The sequence below is a fragment of the Coturnix japonica genome, chromosome 11 (genome assembly GCF_001577835.2).
Source record: "Coturnix japonica isolate 7356 chromosome 11, Coturnix japonica 2.1, whole genome shotgun sequence".
In the NCBI taxonomy this organism is placed as follows: Eukaryota; Metazoa; Chordata; class Aves; order Galliformes; family Phasianidae; genus Coturnix; species Coturnix japonica.
Window position 1 is genome coordinate 8,956,243 of NC_029526.1, and position 25,998 is coordinate 8,982,240.

Consider the following 25,998-nt stretch of genomic DNA (forward strand, 5'->3'; position numbering starts at 1 on the left):
ATGAACTTTGTACTCCGACTGAAATTACAGCATGGAACGTGTACGTTTCCTGAACACTGAACTAGAGGAAAATCAGTGCATGTCACAGCACACTGCGGTGGGCTATTCCACCAAAACCACTGTTAAAATCAGGACTGTACAACATTATGCCTGTACAATCTGCTACAATTAGAACAAAAGGGTATTTTAAAATTTGTCTTAAAAGTATTCCCTGGAGAGAAGATAGAAAACTGCTGCCAATGTAGGCTCTAAGAGTCCCCATTGCTCAGTACGTGGAACACCTTTGAAGACCCACAGAGAGAAGTGAAGTCCAGGTGCAGAGCCCATTTGGAAAGCTGTGGCTGGGCCGTGACTGGGAGCAGCTCCCCAGGACGGCGCTGTGACCAGCACAGACTCAGTTCCAACTCCCGGTGGAACAGCCCAACTGTTGGGAAGTGCTGGTTTCATGCACTTGGAAACTGCTCAGTGTTATTTTTGTCTTCCCAACGTTGCAGTGGTCACTGTATGCATGGGTCAGCTCCTGTGGATTAGTCACAAGCAGCAAGGAACGGCTCCCAGAAGGTTTGCAGGGAGACTCACAGTCTGAAATCCTGCATTTCAGCAGATCAGCATGTGCACAGAAGGACTGAGAATCTGCTGAATTCGACTTTTTCTGCTCCCTCTTGCTGTAGTTAATGCTGTTCTGGACAAGGTTTGGTTACAAGTCCAGCAACAAACTCTCCAGTAAGTAATGCACCATCTATGGGTAATGGTACCTCACAACAATCAAGGATTGCTCCCTGACTGTCCGCACTGTCTTGTGTATCTTTTATGTTTTCAGCCTTTACTTCCTTGGTGGTGACTGATGGTTTAGGATTTTACACTGGGAACAACAGAATTAACCACACAAAGCTATAACATCTCTCTGTGTCAATTTCAGAAAGCAAGTACTCAAAGGGGAGCTTATTTATGAACGTAAATGATAGCAAGAAAAATAGAGCAAAGTCCATTCAATAGAGAAGATAGACAGCAGACTACAAATATCTTTTAATAGTGTGGATTGACAAGATTGACTTTCAAATGTGTCTTTAACACAGTAACACATTCTTAAGCGCAAGAGGAAAAAAATACCACAGTGTCATTCTGTAGGACTTGTGAATATTAAGGATTGGTTCTATGCCCTGAAAGCATCTGCTCTTCAGGAGAGGTTGTATGAAATCCTCAACTTCTGCTATTACATTTTTGTCTGAGAATAATTGTTTTGCTTCGGATATTACAGCAAATTAATAACCACCAGCAGCACTTTCCCCTAAAATAGGAGCATCTGAATGGGAATAATTCATACAGAAATTCTAAAGTTACACAAACTATAAATGAAGTTGTGCTCCCACACCCCTCCCTGCTGTGCTGTTGTCAAAGGTCTGGTTTACGGTGCCCTTTCTTTCTAAAACATTACCTAAATTAGCTACTGGATTTATGCAGCAAAACACACAAGTGTGCCTGCATGGTGTTCTACTAAGTACATCTCGGGACGACTTAAACTAAAGAACAAATGACTTGCATGCAAAAGACATTCATTGTATGTGAATGAGAAGCTTATTTATTCACTGGGAGGAATACACATTAACAGCAGTTTTAATTACTTTCTTTAGGTGCAATGTGTTTTAACTCCAGTTGAATACAGCAACAATTATTCTAAAGCACCATTCAAATTAGTAGCAGACAAAAAATGAACCTCAGCTCTTAAGAAGTTACCTGAGATAGGTAGAAGTGCTGAAGAGGTAATGTGCATATGCAGCTTTGAATTTGCAGATGTTCCTAAGCATAGTTCTGCTCAATTTAATAACAGAAAAAGACTTCCAATAGTATAATCTGTGATGTCAAAAACACTAGCTATTAGTTTCCTATTAAGTAGTTTTATTGAGTTATTCTAATCCCTGTTCTTAGTACTACCCCACCCTCTACTATTCTTCTTTAAAGAATTGTTAGAACACGATGAGATCAGAGAACAGAGAATCATAGAACTACTTTGAATTCAAATTGCACTATTTTCTGTTGTATATAGTAGACTATGAAAGTGTTAACAACACATGCACTGAACATCATCCTTTATCTGATCATCACACACAGAGGAAGCAAGACCTGAACAAGCAAGACATATTAAAATGTTGTCAATACACCATTCAAAATTTCATATCCTGCTGTGCAAAGTACATCTTCTAGGTTTGTATCTACCTCCTTTTGCTTTACCACTTGAGTCTCAGCAGCAAACAAAAGGGAAGGAGACAAAGCTCTGGAAAATAAAGAGGCTGCTTTTGATTTGTCCTAATTTACAACAGTTCTTGGAAGGATATACATGGAGGTAACCAGTCAAAAAAAGCCTTTCTACTATAACAAGCCTAGGAAGCTACACCAATAAACAGAAACTGTAGAAATCATAAGAAAAGGCACAAAAAGCGGACAGAGCTTCACACAGCAGCTCACCAGCTGTAGAGTTACAGCTACCCAGGAGAAGATCAAGACCAAATAAGATAACTTTGCTCATTACTGTGTACCTATAAATAACGTGTGGGGTTTTTTTAAGGTCCTATGCAACCAAGGACAAGGACTCTGCCTCTGCTCCCTTGTCTCTGGGTTTCTGTCTTTTGGGAACAGCTCATTTCTTTTCCTTTATTCAGTGCCCGAAGCAAAAGAGGACCCTTTCCTGGTATGGTCTGTGGATCAGTAATATCGACATGATTAGTAGGAATATCCTATTTGCTTAACACATGGGTTTACTATTTTGCCTGAAATGTTTTTCTGGTGGACACTTGACTGTACTTTCTTGCCCACTGGGCAATCCTGACATCAACAAAGTCTTTGATCCAGGAAGAAAAGACTCAAGAGCTTGCAGAACTCATGCCTTCATGTGAAACTTGACTTCTGAGAACGTTAAGAACAGGCAAGATTTCTAAGGAATCTTCAAGCCTTAACATGGAGAAATCCCCATCTTATCAGAAAAGAGACATTCCCCAACAGAATTTATCAGAAAAGAATAACTTAGAAGCCAGAGGCAACATGATACTCAACACCTTGAATAGTAGAATGCAGAAGGCAGGGAGAAGCATATACTCCTAAGCACAAGCTAGAACTTTGCAAAACAATCCAACCAGCACCAGCCAGCACTGTAAGTCCTAAAGGGAAGCCCTTATAGTAGTGCCAGTGTCCCATGGAGGAAAGCTTTCACACTGCTTTGGTTTACAACTTCTGTGCATATTTGGAACCATTTTTTTCATTTTCATTTTATCAAAGCAAATAAAACAAGCAACAATCAGCAAATGTTCCCAGCTGCCCTCCTAAGGTTTGAATGCAATTTTGGTTCAGTGGGAACTTTGGATATACAAGTGTTTTAAATCACATAAATAGTGAGATAGGGAATTGAGGGGTTTCCAACCTGACCTTTCTCAGCTGTTCCTTGGGAACAGTTTGTGACACAAAAAAAGCCCTTTTTAATCCAGAATTCAGGATGGCAGAACTCACTGACTGAGGTGTTGTAATTCATTCACCCTCTCCCAAAAACCACTACTACGATGCATAACGGAGACTGGAGAAAGCTTTTCAGCTTCTTTTTTTGTAAAACATATACAAATTCTGTACAGTACGAGGAATGTTAAGTGCAACAAGCTCCTTTCCTTCCCCTTCTCCTGTGACTTTCCATTACTCTCCAGAATAGGCAGGAATGTGCAGTGATCCCAGTGTGCAATTGCAAAGGGATCTAAATGGAAAGTTCATGATTACTTCAATATTTAGCTCATCAATCTTCAAGATAGTGTTTGTGACTTAGGACATTCATCCAAAATAGCTCTAATTGCAAAACTAAATATAAGCATATTCCTTTCTATTTTTTATCAGCACAGTAGCAGATTGAACATGTTTGAGAAATTTCAATGCTGCCACTATCCTGTCCTCATCAGCTCTGAGTTACAGAACTCTAATTCCTAACATTCCCGAAATGCTTGAGATCATAATCCGAAAAATAATCTTCAGAAGTCACCTGAGAGACTGGAGACAACACAAAAACACAGCCACTTGTTACAGGATAAAATAGAAACCATTCCACAGCAACTTCACAATCACTACTGGTACCCTATGTACCACTAACTGTAAGGGAACCACTGGACAAGAGTGACACTCAAGCTGTGTAACATCTCAATGTTCTTCATTCACAGAAACTGAAACATTATGTTACCCTTGTGCTTACAAAACACCTCCTCCCCTGCTAAGAGCCAGAGCCAGGAACTATCACTGATTCTCATCAACAACTCTAGGTTGATGACTGACATTTTCTTTTGCACATCTCGGCATGTACTGAGAATCATGAGTGACTTAGGTTAGGAGGGACGTCAGAGGGTATCTGGTCCAAGCCCTGGTTCAACACACATCTTCCAGAAGTTCTAGAGAGGGACTTTCAGGAAAGCCATATTTTACACACTTATTCCAACAGATTTATATTAATGATCAACAATACTGGTCTCCCAGGTATAACTTGTAACAAATTATCTTCCTATTTAATAAAGCTATTACATCAGCATTGGATCTAACTTACATGACTGTGATAAACAAAATGAGGCAGGAGCCAGGATTTGGTAGAAGGGACAGAGCAGAGCAGTTACTGCTGACTTGAGAAAAAACCTCTGAGTCCTACTCTCAGTGGGAAACTGAGGATCTGATAATGTCACCGCTGGGAATTCACAAGCATTCTTGCCTTGCTCTCAGATTCCCATCAAGATGCTCAGCAACTTGCTTCAGATATCTTTATTTTTACTTCTTTTATGTATGTTCAATAACCCTTTTCCTTCCTTCACCCAGTGACTGGGTTAACAATTCTGCAGTCTGATTTGCAGAAAGGCTGGATGCTCACAGCTGTAACAGAGGTCAAACAGCTGTTTTGAGCAAGAGCACTGTTTAAAACACTCTTAAAAAATCTCAAGTCTGGTGAATTTCAATCCTGGAATCCAAAATGAGTCAGTAGCTTTTAAAACAACTTCTCCAATCTTTCTGCCACTGCCTGTGGAAGGGGAACTGCTGCACACTCCCCCATAACTATGATGAAGGGCAAGAGGAGATGCTACCTGTAAGAGATACCTGTGCTGAGTGGGAGCACTCTCACAAAAAAATAGTGAGGACATTAATAATTCTGGATGCAGAGCAGGTTTAGAACAGTATCAATAAACAGACTCAAGGGCAAGCATGGCACAAAAGGTTAAAATAAATTACTGTGTGGCTGCTCATTAGCCATCCTTCTGGTACACTCACTGCATGAAGGCAGCAGAGGGAGAAACTGCATATACCTGCAGTGGCACTGAAGTCCTTATCATCCTACAGTGTCGAATCTCTTGATCATCTTCACTTCCTGTATTTTAGTTTACACAGTGAAGTTTTGAAGGGTGTGAGCTGAATTCTTTTCAGGTCATTTCCATGGGCGATGGGCTCCAGGAGCACACCTACTGTGTCTCAAACACTCTAGCAAATCTAATGAGACCAAATAGCAATGAACAAGAGAGACAAATTAAGACACTAACTTCTGGAATAAATCTGGGACACTTAGCTTTACAGTTACACTGTTTTTAATAATTCTGTGTACAATGTCTACATAAAAATGAATTGTTACTCAAATCATTGTTCTGAGTAAGAACTAGATGCTGTCTCATAGTGAAGGGAATGGAAGTGTCAGTATTTTGCACATCTGCCCCTGTATTTCAGCTCTGTGGAAGAGTAAATCTAACCCAGATGGACTCGACACATTAAGAATATCCCCTAAGCAGAAATGCAGCATTCCTCTGGCATTTTGGATCACGAGTCTGACTTCATAGGAAAGAAGCAGTTCTCCCACTGCCACACAAGTTTTGACTCTTTCACTTCAGAGACTTTGTACTGCTGCTTTTGTACACTATCCACATTCAGTAGTTTCAAAATTGCTGCTTATGCAATAGAATAGAATATGTATTTCTTCTCTTTTATCTTACACAAATTTGGTTTCTGACAGGAGTTGCGATGACTGCACCAAACTTGGGCTATGATCCCACAGAGAACCTTTAGCTTTCAGAGTACGTTATCTGGCTCACAGAAGGAGCTCCGTTCTCTCTATTGGAAGGTATGAAGACCTACAGATGTGATTTGAGCTGTGTGCATTTTTGGACCACACATACGACTCAGTCAGATGAACACCTTTCTACAACAAAACAGGATGTCTTTTAAAAATTACAATGGCTGATAACAAGTATAAGGAGTCTGTGTCTCAGAAGGTCTCAGAAGGAAACCACTTGATAGCTTGTTTCACATGAGAACCAAACTGAGGAGGAAGAAAAAGAAATTCCCACTCCCGAATGATACACATCTTCCTAAACCATTTAAGGTGGCTAGCAAATTTTTGTCCTTCCAAAGCCAGTTATGTAATCCACTATTTAGTTAGTGGCTCTCTGCAGCACTTGCTTCCTATCTCGCAATGAGAAAGACTCTGGGAATGATTAACCTTCTGAAGACAACAACTAGATGTCCCCTGTGACCCTTTGCCACAAGGCATAATTAAGGCCCCAGTTCTGCAGCTGGAGAAAAGTAACATTTTCTACAGTTGCTGACTCTGCTGCGTAAATTCTTTTTACTCAGCCTGCCACATTAATGGTTATTGCCATGTGAGCCAAGTCACTTGACTGTCTTTTTCCCTCCTTTGATCTCAGGAACCCCAGAAAATAAAGACAAACAAAAATAACAGCAAAGTGAGCAATGAATCCATAATTCAGAAAATCTGACTAAAACATGATGGGGCTGGATTTTACATTTCCTGACTTCAAATTTCAAAAGCTTCTTTTCCTCCTTTGCAATATACCTGAAGTATATACTTCCTTTTAGTCAGGGAGAATAGATGCTGAGAGCTGCAGCCACACCACCTGCTGCTCCCCTCTGTGACAGTAACAGACTCCCACAGGAGTGATCCTGCTACTTTAGCACATGAGCTAACCAATTAGGTTTGTTCAAGCAGGCTGAGAAAGCTGCAGCCTCCAACATAGAAACGGGTTCCCCTGTAGAGAAGGCAGCAGCACATCCAGTTTGTATTCACCCCTTCCAGGGGCTCAGGGTGTTATCAACAGCCTGAAGAGACACCAACCACGCTAGGTAACTCAATTTGCTCTGTTTATCCTACAGCCAAATACTGGCTTACCAGGAATTAACACTCCTCATTCAACCCAGTAGTCCAGAAGTACATGACATGGCACTTCTTCTGTCTTACTTATTCACAGAATGGCCTGAGTTGGAAGATAACCTTAAAGAGCTCTTGGTTCCAAGCTCCTGCCATAGGCAGCATTGCCAGCCACCAGATCAAGCTGCCCATGGGCCCAACCCAACCTGGCCTTGAGCACCTCTGGTGCTCATATATATATGACTGCCTTTTTAAAGCAATGAGATGTGATCAGAAATAAATAACTCTTCCAGTAAGATCTGATTCTTAAAATCATGCCTCATAAGCAGGATAAGCACATTTGCACCATTCTTCTAAGCAGGCAAGAAAACTAAAGAACAGTGAGAGAGCAGAAGATTCAGTCCCATCTTTTCCCACACATTAAGAAAGATGTCTCTGGAAAACTGTCTGCAAATCTCCAACTCACATGACTTGCAAAGGATTCTTGTAAGCAATATGCAGAAATACTAGAATTAGCATGTCCTTATTTTCTTGACTGTACACAAATGGATAATTTAACTGAGCAACTCTTCACATAATCCTGAGTAAGGAATCGTATTAGCTCGTAAGTTCTGAAGGTAGTTCACAACTTATTAGTGAGAAATACTGCTAAAATAGTGCATGAAATGTGGCACTGAAACGTGAAGTAAAATATGAACAGGAATCTTCAGGGGAGAAAAGTTGAATATGCACACTGCTATTAAAATAGCAGAATATCTGGTCTCGGTTTTCAGAAAAGCTTCAAGTGTTATTGCTCCATTCCAAGTTGCTCAAATGAATGGTGCTGCTGCCAGCTTGTAAAACAGCAAAATTACATATGCTCTGCCTGGCAGTCCAGAAAGCCCATGCTCTCAGGGTCCGAGGTCTGAAACCTAATGCGGTAAATATAAAGTACAAGTGCACTTTGTACATTAAGTACATTTTTCTCAAACCTGTTCTATCAGTTTTACTGAGAAACGCTCAAGTACCTTCATCAGTGAAATACTCAACATCACAGCAGCATTTGGCTCTAAGAGCATTTACTTGCTGCCCTTAAAGTAGAACTGAAGAAAATAAAATTGTCATCAAGCCAGGCATACGTTTGATGAATTTAGCTCGCTTTCAATTTAAATGCATATGTGAAATAATTCGATAGCCAGAGCTATCTAAAGCTTTTTAAGGCCAACCGAGTACCATTCTCAAAGATACACACTTTATCCTCCCCTTCATCAGAAGATTTCTATTGAGTTTACATGACAAATACAGAAAATGCTTGAAATAAACTGAAGCATGACACGTTCACTCAAACTCTGACTTCACTCTTTGGCACAAGCTTACATGATACATGGCTGCCAGTGTAAACAGCGAATAACAACTGTCACTGCTGTACTTATCCTTTTAAAAAAGTTGTTTTAAAAAAAGCAGGAGACCAAAATACATTTTAAATACTATTAATAGCTGCCTATGAGTTATTTAAGTGTTACATGGGAGTATGTTGTGTATCGCCTGTATGGTGTGTTTAAACATGGAAATGAGCTTTGCCACCTTATTCCTTTCTAGCAGTTTCTAAATTCCAAACATAATTGTCTTGACAGCCTGAATACCGCCATCAAGCTCCTCAATTCCTGTTGACATGTACTGATCTTTTACCTGGTTTGACAGCTTTCATGACAGCACGTGATGACTTCAGCACTGCTTCGTAGATCGCCCTCTGGTCAGGAGTGAACTTTCCATTCGCAGGGAAGGTGCAGGTGATGTCAGAACCGTAGCAGTAATACTCTCCTCCCATATCAAACAGGCTAAAAAGGAACAGAGAGGGAAAAAATTAAAATTTTAATTTCAAAGAAACTGTAAGAATATTTGTCTTGCTCTGCTTTCAAGAATGATCCACATCTTGGTAGCTGGCCACATAATCCCCACCCGAATGTTGTTCCTAAGTAAAATGAGATGACAGCAACCTGCTAGCATAAGGGCATTTGCTGTGTTACCTAGAGCTTAAATGGACACTTCCACCAGCTGTGCTGGCCCTGGATTGAAACACTGCAAGAGCTCAGGAAGTAAGATGGAAGTCACACGAGGAACCTTTTTCCAGGTGTTCCAGTTGCTGGGACCTTTTCTCAGAAGATGAAATTTCTTTTGTTTCTTTCCTGAGAAATGCCAGCACCATGTAAAGGGTCTAACTTCAAAACTTAACAGAGAAATGCTAATTAAATCACGGCCTTTTGTACTGAAGTGTCAAAACACATTTGATGGTTTAAATAAAATGCCTCCAATAAAGGTTGACTGCCTCTGCTCATAATACAAACTTTCCTTTAAGACAAACTTACCTAACAGGGCTTAAAGAAACACACATTATGGGGAGATGCAACCAGAAAAGAGGATTTAGTACAGTTTGATGCATCAAAGAAAAAAAACATAAAAACTTTCATTTGTGTGTGCCTGTGAGACAATCTGGTTATACATCTGCAATACTGCGCCTCCTGGGCCCACCTGATAAAGCACTGCAGTTGTTTCAACTGGCTCAGAAATCAGCAAATTACCAAATAACCATTTGGACCAAACAATAGTTAGCAAATAGCTTCCAAGCTCATCACGTACTGATTACAAGACACATTTTACATGTAAGACATTGGTCTTGACACACAGTATTTGTGTGGCCTCCTGGTTTCTTAAGTAATGAACCACAGCTGAAACCTGCCAATTAAAGTCCTCTCACAGTGACCTCAAACAACTGCTTGCAACTCTCATCACGTGAAACACAATTTTCCTTTGCTGTATTTAAACACCTCGGAACTTTTTGCCTCATGCCTCTGCTCCACCACGAGGCCAGGCAGATGGAGCAGAAAAGGAAGGGCACTGCTGCGGCCTCCTCTGCTTCCGAGTCCCAGTCACAGCAGCAATTAGCAAAAGTGTGTGGCACAGCTCTGCCCCCAGCCAGCATGCATGGCCAGGTAAAGGTAAGTATTAGGAACTGCAATAGGAACTTGGCTGTGAACATTCACCATTTCTAACCTAACTGCCACTGAAAGCAACAGACAGAAAGCAAACTAATGCAACTGTGATAAAGCAAGATAGTACTTCAGCAGTGCTGAGACTCCTCTTGCTCCACTGCATACGCAGACAAACACACGTACTTGTGAAGATTTACTCAAATTTTAAAATCCACCCAGCAATTTCCTCTGTGAATGAATCTTTGCACTCAGTGCAGGCCCTGCTGAAGTCATCACCAGCCTCCCCACGGCGGGCAAGGTTCACTGCAGAGACTTGCAGGACTGGAACTGCAGGAATAAACCCTGTGCTTTACAGATGCAGAAGAATTGGAGGCTTAAAGCTACAGCAGCACACTCTAGGAGGTTACAGAGACTATTGCAAAGTTACACATGTGCAGGCAGAGTCAATGCAAGTACTGTTGACATTTGTTTAAATAATGAAACACAGTATTTTAAAAGAGAAAGTCACTAATTGAAAAAAGATACACACCAGACAGAAAATGTCAGACCCACAGGGTGAAAAAGCAGGATTTGACACCAATATAGCAAACAAGCTTAGCCAAACCTCAGCATTAGAAACCCCATCGACAGTAAGCTTTGATTTTATGGCTAGACTCCCTTCTATAAAATACTAGTGTTGTATACAGAAAATCATATCTTAGGACACAGAAAAGTAGCTGCAGCAACTAAGAATTACATAAGAAGCTGCTGGGTTCTCTAACAGACCAACCTGATATACTTGCTAGAACAGCTGCTGATCTTTCAACCTATCCCAAATGGAACTCCTTCAACAATCACAAAGTCTCATGGTGCTTGGTGGGATTTCTGCGGCCCACATGTTCCATTCCATAAGTGTCAATTCAGCACGGCTGCAGTGAAGCTGAGACCCACAGCCTTCAACATCCCTGTCCAAGTCTACTAGAAGTTACTGTTCCTTCTGGATTTTACCTGTAGAGCGGTTAACCTGAACTTACTGTAGGTGTCATGCTAACTATTCCTTGAAAAATTACAACTATCAGCATTTTCTTATACCCATTCATCGTTTAGAGGTTGTTAAATAGTTGTTAGAGCTACTGAAGCATTAAGTAACAAGGAAAAAAAAGCTGTCAGAAAGCTGCTGGTTCACTACAGAAGGCTTGCAAGCCAGGAAGCACCATTTGTGCAGGTTTCCTTGCTTCCAAAGAAGAGCAGAGATGAGGGATCTTTCAAATTCCACCACCTTTCAGACCGTATGCTTCAGTGAAAAAGCATTCAAAACAAACCACACATTTGGGAGATATTTTGGCTCTTATTGGGAATTCTCTTCCATTTTAACTAATGGATATGATCCCAACTGAAGTTAAATGTTTCCCAAGACATGGAAATAGACCAAATATTGTTGCTATTGTAGCTGAGAAAATAATGGGAGCCTTAGAAAATCCCAGTTTTGTATCCATGCTTGCCAGGCAAAATATGTGATAAAGCATACTTATAAAAATAAAGGATAAAAACAATATCATATAATATATAGTATTAATATATTAATTTAATATTAATTTAATATATTTATAATATTATAAAAATACGTGATAAAGCATACTTAACTAAGTCTAAGCTGCTGCCTTCCGTTGTTCCTAACTGAAATAAGTTTCTAAAAGCAGGTTGCTTAACTCTTGGTTCCTTAGATAAAATACGTTACTTTACCCCGAAATTAGATAGTAACTGCTAGGTAGTAAGATGAACTAATAATGTATTCTAGTAGTTACTCAACTGCATGAAAAATGAACTGATGACGCAGTCACACAAAGGCCATGTGCAGAAACAACTACTTCATGTTATTTGGAGTAATATCAAATACAGCAGCAATATAAACAAATTAAATGCACAAATAAGAACAGGCCTCAAACACTTTAATCTATGCTTTACCTCTTAAGGATCATTTAAAGTAAAGTAACATATGCAATCATATAAAAATCTCCAAACGTTATTGATTTATCTAAAAGGGAAATAGGAACGTTACATTTCTAAGGGACTACCTATGTTTTCTATTCTATACAGAAGTCAAGAATTCTTGTTTCTGTAGAACGATAACAAATTCCATCACATGACATCCTTCTTTGTTTTTCAGGAAGAGAGCAGTTGTGGAGTGTGGGTTTAGATGTATCCACAGGTAAGGAATCTGAGGATGTCACGTTTCTGAGGAGCCTCAGATGAGAAACTGGCCAGAAAAGGGATGCCGGTGATCAGAGAGCGTGGTTACATGCTGGCGTGCTCACTGATGGAGCCCGAATCTGATGGAGTCTTTTATTGCACAGCTGAATCTCTGCACAGAGAATCTAATCTTTCTTTGCATTGTTTTGTTGGGAGCAAAGCTCCATTTCAGGATGAAAAGTGCATGGCATGTAAGAACGTTTAACAACTGGAAGACATAAGCTGTTCTAAAAACTCGACATTACTGTTTCAATTTGTTTTCTAGAACTAATAAGAATCTATACTATGTGTAAAAGACACACAACAAATATATTAAATGGGCATAGATCTCCTAAGGGAGATATGTATATTTATTTATTATGATTTTTCCTAAACATATTGCAAAATACTTCATACACTTAACTAAAACTGAGCAATACGAAGTATTACAAAAATCAGATAACCCCTCAGTTACTCTACTGACAGTATTACAATGTTAGCCAACAGAGCCAATAAAGTTGCCTTCTGCATCCGTTTCAGAACTAACCTTCAAAACTAACAAACTGCATTTCATTCTCCTCACAGGCAAGAAACCTGATGCTACTTAAGATCATGCTGCACATAACGCAGTCCCCAGCTGAGAAGCAGCAGAAGCACATACTGCGAGCTCACAGCTCCAGCGGGGACCTCTCTGGTTGTCCCTGGAGGTCCTGGCTCCCCATCTCCTCCTTGCCCCCAGGACCTGAGTCCAGTGCCCTGCTGCAGCAACCCAGCAGGGCAGCCTGGAAGAAACATTTCAGGGACGCTTGATCCCTGTTGATTTTAAGGAGGATGCAGGATTTAAGGCACTGCTGTACTGGGAAGTCTACGTGATGCTATGCACTAAAGCTCTCTTCACCTTCCCTTGGCAGCAGCTCTGGTACGATGCAGGTGAGCTGGAAGGTGGCCCTGCCACCTCCACAAATACCGGCACCACGAAACACAGATTTCTACTTACATCTTTGGCTTTAAACTCCAGAAAAATAATAGGTGTTTAAATACCACTTTTAACTTTCTTAACCTCTGATTGCAAAGCACCACAAATCAATTTGTCCAACACTCCAGTTAGAAAAACTGTGGTTCTTTTCTGCGTAAAGTCACTGTATACTATTATTTTTTTCAAAGTAAAGCAACCTCCTCCTCCTCCAAGCATGTTTTTAACTTTTATAGGCTTGCTGACATTTTTATTGTCAAATAATTTGAAACTGCCAAGCAATGAGGCAAATTATGGCCAATATCACAATGGGAAGGAATACTTTATTTGGGATATCTGAGCCATGTGTATGAATCTCTAGTGATCCATCCACCTACCCAACCCAAAGACAAGCTCTCGCAGGCATTTCTTGGGAAGCCGACAGCTACTCCCATGAGCTCACATGTAAAAGCTGCCACCTTGCTGCTCTGCGTGCACAGTCAGAAATGGGTCTCCTCAGCAGTTACAAAAGTAAAATTGTCTTCTGCAGCGAACACTGCAGAGCTACTGCTGCCATGAGTCCCACAAGACCCTGGTGCAGTGTGTTGGGCACGGGGCTGGTCCAACCTCAGCACCCACAGCACCAGCTGCTCTCAGAACAAAGCCTTCCCTTCCCCCAGGGACTGCAGGACCAGTGATCAGAAAGCTGCTATCGCCAGGTCTTACCCATGTCCTTCTCATACCTGGGGTTAAAGGTGCACAGTTATGAGTACTGGTGCACTTTACTCAGTTACATTTACTGAGGTTTTAGAGATCTGAGTCATTATTAGCTAACACACTTAAGAGCAGCTATGGATGAACTGGTGCCAGCCCAGTCCCAGGACAGCCAGAATCAAGGTGCACAAACCTTTTTCTCCTCTTATGGCAATAAGAGCAAGTCACCCCCAGCTGGAGATTTTGTTCTGTGTGAACTCCCTGTTTTATGCTCCACGTCTGCCAAGAGCACGCTTTGTGCTTTACACTCGATGCAGCAATTAAATCTTCAAGCAGTCACACACCAACAAAAGCTGACTATTTGTTTGGTTAAACACTTCAAGGCAATTTCAAGCTTGAGGGAATCAGGTATCAGGATCTCTATGAGATGCATCTTTGGAAATGTGCCATGTGATTTGGAAACAGAGCGGCTTAAACAGTCAACCACAAGCATAAATTACAGTAAATGATATCAAAATAAAATAGAGATTCTAGTGACACACTTCTTCATTCACTCATCCACTGACCAGCCAAGATTTATCAACTAAAAAAGCAACCTCAAGTAAGATAACATCACAAAGCCCAACAGAGAGCTGGAACAGAATAGCATAAAGTTCTGCATACTCAGGAAGCTGCTTTGGAAGAGGTGCTCTGCTCTGACTAACTTCTATCTGACACGATACAGAGAGGGCTTAGCACTGGCTCTGTGCAAGATGCAGCCAGCCTTGGCCTGCTGACTGTAGGACCAGCTGTTATTACCAACATCCTTGTAGTTTAGACCCACTTTGGAGAAGTGTTATAGTATTTCATGTGTAGGAAATTGGGTTCCAGAAAGTCAAAAGAAAGCATTAGACTTTGTAGTTAAGTCTCATATTCAATAGAAGATCCTGCAGCCCACACAAGTAACACAATTACAGAGACAGCAAATGATGATGTGACTGTTGTTACGCACATCGGGCTACAATTTACATGTGGGCTCATCATACTTCTGTGTTTGTCCTTCAGCTGCATGTCCTCATGTCCACCTTCTCCACAGCCTTCCCAAATCTGCTACTTCTGCAGCACTGTCTGGGCTCTCCCAGATTATTACAGCTACTGGGAGGCTTGTCTCAACCTTCTCACGCAGAGATGGCAAAATGTACCATTAAGCTTTGCTTCAAAAAGGAGAGGCTGAAAAACAACAACAGTCTTCACTGAATTCTGAACGAGAGAAGACTGTGTGCCCAAAACTCCTATGCTGCCAACTACAAGACACTCAGTAGGCTTTAGCAAGAACACGCACAAATGTTGGCTGACAGGGTTACCAAAAAGAATGAAATAAACCAGTAACCAAACAAACAACCCTCCCTGAGCGCTCATGTCCTGCTCTGGCCAGAGCTCCCCTCGCTCCCACAGCCGCAGAAGCCGTGGCTCACTGCCTGGCACAGGTGTGCAGCTGTGCGTAGGTGTGCGTGGCCATGCCCCCAGGTTGCTGGGAAGGTGTGCCCTTCTGCTCTGCCTCTGGGAAAATGGTTTCCTAAACCAGCAGTGATGTGTGGGAGTGCCCGCTCTCTCTCTCTCAGTAATTTGAGCCAGGCAGAACTTCAGATCCATTTATCTCACAGGACAGAAAATCTAAATCTCAATGAACTCACCAAGTCAGCTGGATGTGAGTGTTGGCTCAGAAAAAAAACCACTAAGATTTTCTGTGCTATTTCTGATTCTTTTCACGTAGAGGTTGAGTAGGAATCCCTTGCTTACAAGATTTGTGTATCGAAGAAATTGAAGACAACCACCTTAAGCTTTTGCACTAAAAAAAATCAATTTCCATAATCAAGCATCACCCCTCCTTCACCCTCATGTAGTCTGTATCAATGTTGTATTATAAATGTAACATTTGACAGCACAGAGTCAAGAACCTTCTGATTAGCTCATTCACAGCAGAACTCACCCTGACAGCCATCTCCCCATGTTTCTGCTAAGCAGAGGGATCCCTCCAGTAAAGAAGGGTTGGGTACAAATAAAGATTGGGCATAGTGAGCTGGTATTGCCAGGCAGGGAGAAGGATGAGGCAACAGCTGAGACTTTACGAGACGCAGAAGGCAAAGTGTCAGTGCTGCCTACTTCACACCTCTACCAGATCCATGCAGGCAATGTGCCAGGTGAGGCAAACTCCCAGGTGAAGTTCTGACAAATAGATTGGCTTTTTGCTGAATGGATGCTTTTTTCCCCCTGGTTTTATTATCCATTTTTAATTGGCATATTTAATAAGCAACAGCACTCTCTTTAGAAAAGTCGACGTAGCAGAGATGGCGGTGAACACGACGCTCTGGCCCGCTGCCACCTGCTGCGAGCTCCAACATGGAGTGGGATGTCAGAGCTGCAGGGAGGAGGAGAGAATGTGCAAGGAACGGCTTGCACTGACTGCTGCACACATCCCAGTCACAATGCAGAGAGTAAACCACATCAACTCCTCACCAGGACCATGAGATACCAGCATAGAACATGAACAACACAGCTACCTTTTCAAGTGACCAAAATTTTGCATGACTCTAGATGCCTACAGTGAGAATCAGAAGGTGCTGTGTAAGCTGAACAGCACACGTCTGATATTTCTGATTCAGGCCCCTATTCTCACGCGCTAACATTTGGACTTGAGAGTCTTAGCGTTCAGCTGCTGTTCTGAGACTCTGACCTGGACAAACAACTGTTGCAGATCGCAGGAGTAGGTGAAGTGTCAGACCTTTACCCATTGATTTTCACTGTAAACACCATCAAAACTACTCTTACTGTATGTATGTGCACACTCACACACATTCCTGTAAACAAATGGTTAATGCTTCTGGTCTTCTTTTCCTTGATGAAAACCAAGATAGAGACCAGTGGTACACACTCACGTAATTTTGTTTGCTTTTTTGAGTTACTGTGGTTGTCCTTAGGATTGTTCTGTCAACCACCAAAAGATCAGCTTTCAAAAGGAATCCATCACAAAGGGGTGTCAGAATACTGCACAGAACGAGACAACTGAATGCAGACTAAACAAACAAAAAGGCTGCTAGCTTTTTCATGGAAAATCAGTGCAAACGTTCAAATCAGTTGTGCAGTAACGAAGTCAGCAACTGGTTCTTCAGACAAGGATCTTGCTGCTGCCCTTCCCCAGCCACACCTGTTACTATGCCAGGAAGAACATTTTTTCCTTTTTCAGAAAAAAGCCCTACTGTGCTGAGCAGCACCTCAAGCTGGATGCACAGCATGGCAATGTGCACCTGAAATCTGAAATACTCTTTCCTTAAAGGTCTACAGAGACTCAGCTTGCACATGGAGCACTACTACACCAGGAGGGCTACTCATGACCCTGTGCTGAGAGCCATGTGCCCATCCCGGGCATAGCAAGGGGCTCCTGAACAGACACAAGGCTGTTCCGAATGTAGGGACTGGGAATTGCAGCTGGTTCCTAGGTGGTACCCAGAGGGTGTGCTGGAGCCTACTGGCACCTCCACTTTGAGCCATAGGGCAGTGTAAGAACCAGATAGACTCCCTCTAAAATTCTATTTGGAACTTTTTGATGGAGTTCCTCACACCAAGAGCAACAGGAAAGGATTTGCCATCGAAAAGTATCCACAATAAGCAGTACCTAGGGCATTTATGACATACCTCGACGTTTATTCATGTCAACAAAGACCACCACCAGAAGTGGATTGAACTGGAAGGCATCTGTGAATGTTCAATACTAAATTGACAGCTATTAAAAATACTAGGCTTTACTCTGCTAGTTTTATTTAAACACCCCTAATTAAATCAACACAAAAGAAGCCAAGAAGGTAACTGCACACTATCAGGTGCTTTGAACTATGGTGGGAATACTAACCTACAAATATGAAAGATACATCTCATTTAGAGGCAACAATAAAAAAAATCTCATGCACTGTGAGGCATGGAGGCACCCCCAGCACCTGAATTATCCAGCACCAACACAACCCAAGCAGTTCAAGGAGAACTATTGCCAAGTCTAGAAAATACATGTTTCTATTTTTAATCACTTTTTTTTTTTTTTTCTTTTTGTAGATTAGCTTACAAATACTATCCTCCATAGGCAAAATAAGGACAAAAATACCTCCACTTCATGAAAACAACAAATTTTCATCAAACCAAAGGCACTGAGCCAAAGGAATTGTTTCAGAAATGGATAGCCAGTTGATTTTGCAATCAGCCTGTAAGTAGTAGCAATGTACTTGGTATTATTATTATTAGAAACAAAACCATAACTAACAACCAGTTGTTTCAAAACTGCAGACTGAAAGGTTAAAGCTAACCATAATTTTTGCATATTATTATAGCATCAAACTTCAAAACGCGTAGAAATGCGCAGGGCCAAATGAAAATATTACTCTCACCCACATAAAATAGAGGAGCATTTACATCTGACACATTAATATCCTGGCATCTTAAGGGCAGTGCTTTCAAGAAGTAATAAATACAATATTTTGTTCCGTAGGATAAATTGTTTTAATGGCAGACAATGAAGTACTTTGGGTGGAAAAGGGCAGACTTCTACTACATGATTCATAAGGACTGGTCGGATTCTGCTTTTTAATGCAACATTGCCCCCACCTGGACAAATGCAGATCGGCGTACAGGTTGGCATTAATATCAGAGAACTCTGTAAAACACAGTGCAAATTCCAAAACACGGCTTGGAAAGGAAGCACAACGAACCTCTGCCTTCCTTAGCAGCACAAGCTCACCCAAGTCTTTCAGCTGAATAGTTGAAAGTCTTTGCAATATTTTCCTGAAATAAATGATAGTTCCTCAGTACTCAGGAAAAGTCCTTTTATACTGCAAGCTTATTTATTCATGCAGAGAAGGGAATAATGCAGTTTTCTACAAATAACACCAAGTAATATTAAGAGAAATACACAGGTGGTTTCAATGCAATATACACCACATATGCATACTGTGAGTATACGTAGAAAATAAATGCACACATCTTATGTAGAAAATAACAATTTTTTGGATAATAGCAAATTCTCTACTATGCTTTCAGATAAAAAGGGGAAGTTAGAAAAGTAGCACATTTCACTAAACAGAAGGCCCACCCTTTAGGAATAAACATGAACATGTAACAAACAAAACTTTCTTCTGCGATATTCTCTGTGCGCCTCTGAGTGACCAACACCACCACGAAACCTACAAATGGCCCTTCATCTCATCAGGGTAACTGAGCAATAAAGAGCCCTGAGATGCAGCATCTTCTTGCAGTCTTGGTAATGGTTGGACTAGATGATCTTCTACGTCTTTTGAACCTTGATAATTCTGTGATTCTCTGTCTCACACAGAACAACTGTCTCAACAACTACCTCTATATGCCGTCAAGAAAAACTCCTCACGATTGACAAAGCTTCTGAAATGCCAAGAGGAGGAGCATTAGAAGTTAAATCAGTGTGTTTCAAGAGCACCAGAAGTTGTACTAACAAAACATTTACAAAAAGGCACATAACAGTGCCAAAAAGACGGAACCAAATTCAAACCTAGCACAAGTAAGTGGAATGTGCTTTACATGCAAAGGCAATGCTCCTGGCCAGGCGCTGTGGCTCGCTCCACTATGCTTCCAGTATCAAAGCACAAAGCTCTCCAGTTCCAGGCAGCACTTATTTGAGTGCCCCCTGGTGTCAATGTAATTCTGGTGCTTCAAATTGGTGTTAGAATATTAAGGAAAGAAATGAGTATGAAAATATTCCTCAGAGTTAAGTTAGTCCAATAAAATCATTTTGCAACACCGGATTGCTTTCAAATGCCCAACTCTACTAATTGCCTAAGCAAATAACTATACCTGTTATTACAGCCAAGACTCATTTAAAACATTTAACATAGACGCATTATGCTAAGATGGCACTTCTCTAACATGTTGCATTTGATTTTGTGGCATTAATAAGAGTTTTCCAGTGTTTAAATTCTGGCACCAAAATGCAATAAAACTATCTGCCAAAACAGGCAAGAACCTTCCCAGCAGGAAGCAGCCTTCTCCACAGCTACTGCATGCTTTTATTGGCCTCACTGGAACCAGTACGCTTATATCGGAGTGTTCAGAGGAACAGCTGCAGAAAATGCAAGGCATCATATGATGATCCAACCTGCTTCTCTGAAACTTTTAAAGTCACATCATAATTTAATTTTACGAACAATAGATAGGCCCACTGTGAACACAAGGTTAATGGCATCTCTCCAAGGGCTGCTGACTTGGTGAGCAGTTGATGCTCACCTCCTATATTCATTGTGATTTCACCTGAGCTCTTTCATTGAATCACGCTGTGGGACTCCCTGCAGGGACCCTGCTCCCAAGGGCTGTGCTGGGATGGGGGGACCTTCCTTGCCAGCGTGACATAGGAGGATGCAACAACAAGGTAGGAATGCCACGTGCTTCAGCAGAGTACACGGTTACTTGCAGCATTCTGCAAAGCCAGAGTGGACCAAGTAACAAGGAAAAATGTAAGGACCAGTAAGCCTGCCAATGAGGGTTGGTTTTAATAAGTGCTGAATTTTCACTGAGACGCATTTGTCAGAAGCCATAAAAGACAGAGGCCTGCAACCAGCACACAGAAAATCATCTCAGGTTATAATACCTGTATCTGTTACTGCAGCATCTGTGGTCAGGCTTATTATCTTACATTTCTGTATTTAAGTATGAGTCTCATCATGAAGAATCAATCTTTATTTTAAGATCATAGAAGTACCCCCCATTTGTCAAACTTGGAATCAATTGCAATATAACACTGGAACAATGTCAGACACAACAAAGGCAGTGAGCTGAATGCAACAAGCTATCATTTTCCTCAATACCTTCTCAAAATCAAAATGTAAAATACACACCCCAGGTTCAACACCTCCAAGAGGTCCTATACAACACATCAAACCACAAAGGTGAGGGGAGATGTTTGGCCCCACATTTTCCCCCACGTAATATCATGGCCACTTTTCCCTGCAGACATGGCTGTTGTTCCACGCTGAACACCACAGGAGGTTAAATCTGTGCTCTTTCAATCCACTCTCCTTCTCCCTAAGTAATAACTTCCCACTTAACTTCCCTCTGAACACTGAAAGACCTTTCGTTATCCAAACTGTGTTGGAGGTGGCAGTGGGGCTCAAAACCCACTGGAAAATGGGTTGTGGTTATCTCATGACTCTTTGAGGCCTCTTGTGCACAGGGCAGGAGACAGTGAACTAGAACTGCTTAGGACTCCAGTTCCCAAAAGCAAAGTCACAGCCTCACTACAGAACCAGCAGGTATCTCAGCACACAACGAATAATGCAATACCTCAAGATAATGCAGTAAACCTCAGTCTTGGGCTCAGTTTCTTCCAAGCTGCCACAAGTTTACGATGACAGAAGAAACTCAGTATTTGTATCTTAGCCTGGCTGTACATCAGCACTGCACGCACTTGTAATGGTGATTTTCAGCATTCTGAGCAGAAGATTTTATTTAAATGTTAACACAAAGTGAATGAGCAGAGAACACAGAACTGCGATGCACAAGGGTGCCTGGCCTGGCAATTTGTCTGTGTCACCTTTCTGACCATGAAGACAGCAGGCTCTTGTGCAGGAAAAGTGCTTGTTTTAAACCATGCCATCCATACTCATGCACTTGTCCACCACACAGGCATTAGCATACATGAATTATTTATATAATTCTGGCTTGCTCTAATTGTAATATTCATACTTGATATCAACATCAGTACAGTGCTTTGCACATGCATGTTGAATACTGAAGCCCTAGAAGTACAACTTCTGTCAATAGCAATGTTTTGTGTTGGCTATTTTGTTTTTAATAAGCAGGGCTGTCATGTTCAGTCTATTGCGTAACAAGACGGTCCATATTTATAAGCCATGCCAGGATTTCTCCTTATAGGCCTCCCCTTGCACTGAGATCTTCCAGCACAGAAGCTGGACCTGTAAAGATGTGGATTATGATGCAATATTGGAAACTTAATTCTCAGTTCCTTACAGAGGCAATAAATCCACTTGATGTAGATTAATTTTCATAAATGAAAGTCATGAAATCAGACTGTTTTAAATGTGGCACAGTTTTTAAAGGAGAAGTCAGAGTGTCAGTCTTAAACAAGTTCTGCAATAGCCCAATACTTTTGCCTAAGGCTTCTTGTTGATACCTGCAAATCCTTGTAACTAATATTTCTCAAAGAACACTTGACTATTTCAAGGAAGAAAGGCATTAATCTCATTAATCTATTGTTTTCTGTTTTTTTGTTTTTTTTTTCCCTGGCCATTTTGTTGACTTGTTTGCTGGTAGTTGCTTCATCTCACTGCTTAGAACATAAGGCACCCAAGTAGCATATTTCTGCTAAATGACTGAATGTTACTCATATAAATTATACAATTTCATGAAAAATTTGTGAATCCCTGTTGAACAATTTAGTAGAAATCACACCAAGCACCTGATTTTCTGATTCTATCAGATTCCATTATTCTGGGGAGTTATTACAGTAGATTCATACCAAAATTAGTGGCAGAAGCTGAAATAATCCCACCTCCTCTTCATCAAAAGCAAAGCCACTTTTTTCTCTGTATTCATGGCTTGCTGAGACAATCCAACAGAGGGCTCCCAGTAGCTGTTAAAGAGCATAATTGAGAGCCAAATACGCAAACTCTTTAACATACATAAACAAATCAGCATGCTGTCATTTTAAACAACATACTCTGTATGCACACAGGCACATCTACATCCAAATTAGAAATCGGTAAACGCATACAGTAAAACCACACAGGAGGTTTGCTGTAATTTGTATTCTGAAGCTACTCATGAGTTTATTTATTTATTTTTTTCCCAAACTGCAGAAAATGAGCATAGTTTTAAATCATCCTCACACAAATGCAATTACATTTTCTTACAACTTCTTTATCTTTATAAGCAGAAGGGTCGTCCTGCCCCCTGTTAGCCAAGCTAACCACATCAGCCTCTTTAGGCTTTGGTCAAGGTGATCCGGGCAACTATATGTTAAAAGCCAATCTACACCTGGCAAACCTCATCTAATTAAGACATGAAACCGGACCATCTCAGGAAGAAGGTATTTCAAACAAAGTTAATCCCTGCTCTTATTATTGAGACAGCTAAAAAAATGTGGGGTTGCTGCTTGCAGAGATCCCACTTATAATCTCCATTCCTGCATTTTCCCAATGACACTATTCCCTCCACTGTGTAAATGCCTTAATTTTAATATTAAAGTTCAGGACATCATAATACCTTGTGTTATGTCTTGGTAACACAAACTGTGATTTTCTAACAATTTAATCAAACACCACAGTCCATGTTGGTGTGCCCTACCTGATAAAAAAAAACCCTCACAGGATATCATCTACCCAAACACAATGTGACTATAAGTCAAAGCCATTGTAGCACAATAAATAAACAGTACGGTTTGGCTTAGTAAACTATTCAGCACATTCGAAGTTAGTACATAAACCACTGCACACAAACCTTGTAAAGAAGTTTCTACACTACTAAAGAGAAATGATATACTGTAATTAATACATTAATAAAGTAATACTGCATTCTGCAGTCCTTGCAGATGTACAAAGAATGTCAGCTAACAAGGCTTTTTTTTATTACTTTTGAAAAATCAATTTGTTTTCTGTAAGGGCTTTTGGTCCTATGATAATACCCAGTTGCTTTCCTCCACATCTTCACATCCAACTGTTAAAAAACATACTTGCACCCTCGCTGCACATGCTACAAAAGCAGCTTCATACAAAACCTCCACTAAATAGCTATGATTAACTCCTCCAGAACTAGTTCCATCCTTCTACAAATGCAGGCTTTCTGATCAAAGTCCTCAGAGGTGAAGTACAAAAGCTGTATTCCTCTGTTACATGCCACACAATTAGGTTTGTCTTTAAATCCATGGTAATGTCTTTGGTGATTTTATTCACAGTGCTTTTATCTGCAGTGATACTGCAAAACATGTGCAATCTAAAACAAGTGGAGAAAAATGTATGGTACTTGCAATCATGTTACTACAATGCCTAACTCTCAAGAACTGTATTTTTTCCTACTTAATTTATTTCCTATTCAACTGGGGATGGAAGTATAACAGGACCTTTGGAAGAAATCAGAATATCTTGGCATGCAAAATTACATGCTGCTCTAAAAGTTTAGTCATTCCAAGATTACAAATAACATAAATATTGAAACACAGCCAGTAATGTAACAAAAACATCAAATAAAAAAATTCTTACCACAAGTCTCCATCTTCAATAGTCTTATCATTTGGGGCTCCAGCATGCCCATAGTGCAGAACAGATGAGTTCTCCCCACTGAGAGGCAAAAAGAAAATTTACCACAATTAGTGGAAGAAGAAACATTAAAACACACAACATAAGAAGGAACACTGTAAATCCAACATTGTAAAAATGTAACCATAGAATTACAGAATCACAGAATCCTTAGAGTTGGAAGACACCTTTAAAGGCCATCTAATTAACTCCCCTGCAATGAAGAGAGACACAACAGCTTGATCAGGTTGCCCAGGGCCTGATCCAGCCTCATCTTGGCAGTCTCCAGGGAGTCTCCATCAATTACATCTCTAGGCAACCTGTTCCAGTGCCTCACCACCCTCACTGTAAAAGACTTTTTCCTTATATCCAAACTAAATCTACCCACTTTAAGCTTGAAGCCATTTCCCTTTGTCCTATCACCACAGACCCTGCTAGAGTTTGTCTTCTTTACTGTAGCTCCCCTTTAGATACTGAAAGGCCACTATCAGGTCACCTTGATGCCTTCTCCAGGCTAAGGAGCCAAAGGCTCCTCAGACTGTCCTTGTGGAAGAGGTGTTCCATCCCTTGGGTCACTTTTGTGGCCCTCTTCTGGATGTGATCCAACAGGTCTATGTCTTTCCTGTAGTGAGGACTCCACATCTGGATGCTGAAGTAAATGTGCAACCTGACATACTTCTCAAGTTAAACTTCTGGTAAGTGCAATTGCAAAAGCAGTAAAAACACACTGCATTTCCCCCAAAATGTTACACTCAAGATACAGGCAGTAATTGCAAACTTTTAGATACTTAATTGATCGATTATTTGCTCGTTCAAATATAACAACTCCATCAGCAAGGATTATGGATGAGAAAGCAGAGGCCTTCTTAATTTTCAGAAGATGTTCAATCTAAAGGGCTGGATCAAATTAATACAAAGTAAGATCACTGTCTTACTGTTTTAGCATGTAGGAATCAGTAGGCACCACCAGAGCGGGGGGGGGGGGGGAGAAGGGGGGGGCAAGATTTCAGAATAATAGGGATAATTTTCTGACAGAGAATGTATTTCTTATAATTGTACAAAACTTGAGGGAAAAATTAAAGTTGTTATATCAAGAGTTAAAATACACACAGAATTAAGGCTGCAATTGATATGCTCTGCGATGCTGCCCCAATGGTAGCACCCCACAAGTGGCATGCACACACACTCTCCATAGCACTTTGCCAGGATTTTCCTTGCAGACTCTATTCCTTATCTCTTTCTAGAAATGCAGATAAAGGAGAAGCAAATAGCATATACTTATGATCAACTATCCAAAAATTTATCATGAAGCTTAAGGGCATGACTTCATGCTAACATATTTGCAGATAACTTGTTTACTTATCATCTGCTGGCACTCAGCATTATGCATCATTTCAGCAGCATAAACAAGTCCTACGTTCAAATATGAACACTGCACAAATGTTTTCAATAATAGATGTTCCAAATACAAAGACGAGGGATTTCCTTTGCACAGTTTAATGTAAAGGTTTTAGTTTACTAAATATTTCTGTAAAGTTTGGCACCAACTGTTACCAAAGATGCACACAAATCTGTGTTTTACCACTGTTACTTAGGCGTTAAGCAGCACACAGTCTTTCTTGGCATTTAAAGCTCCCTATCTTTCACTCCAACCCTGGCTCTGCAACACACAGAGGAGCAGCTGGTGCAGAAGACCAGATC

General features: G+C 40.8%; 1 protein-coding gene across 3 annotated transcripts in view; it reads right to left on the reverse strand.

Annotated features, from left to right (window-relative positions):
• Positions 1–25,998, reverse strand: part of PEPD (peptidase D) — a 112,217-nt gene that overhangs the window by 23,035 nt on the left and 63,184 nt on the right. For all 3 annotated transcript variants that reach the window (XM_015873939.2, XM_015873941.1, XM_015873940.1), the window contains exons 11-12: positions 24,262–24,339; positions 8,825–8,973 (exon numbers count right to left, since the gene is read on the reverse strand). In XM_015873939.2, the coding sequence (XP_015729425.1) occupies positions 8,825–8,973; positions 24,262–24,339 (227 nt within the window). The remainder of the gene's footprint in view (positions 1–8,824; positions 8,974–24,261; positions 24,340–25,998) is intronic.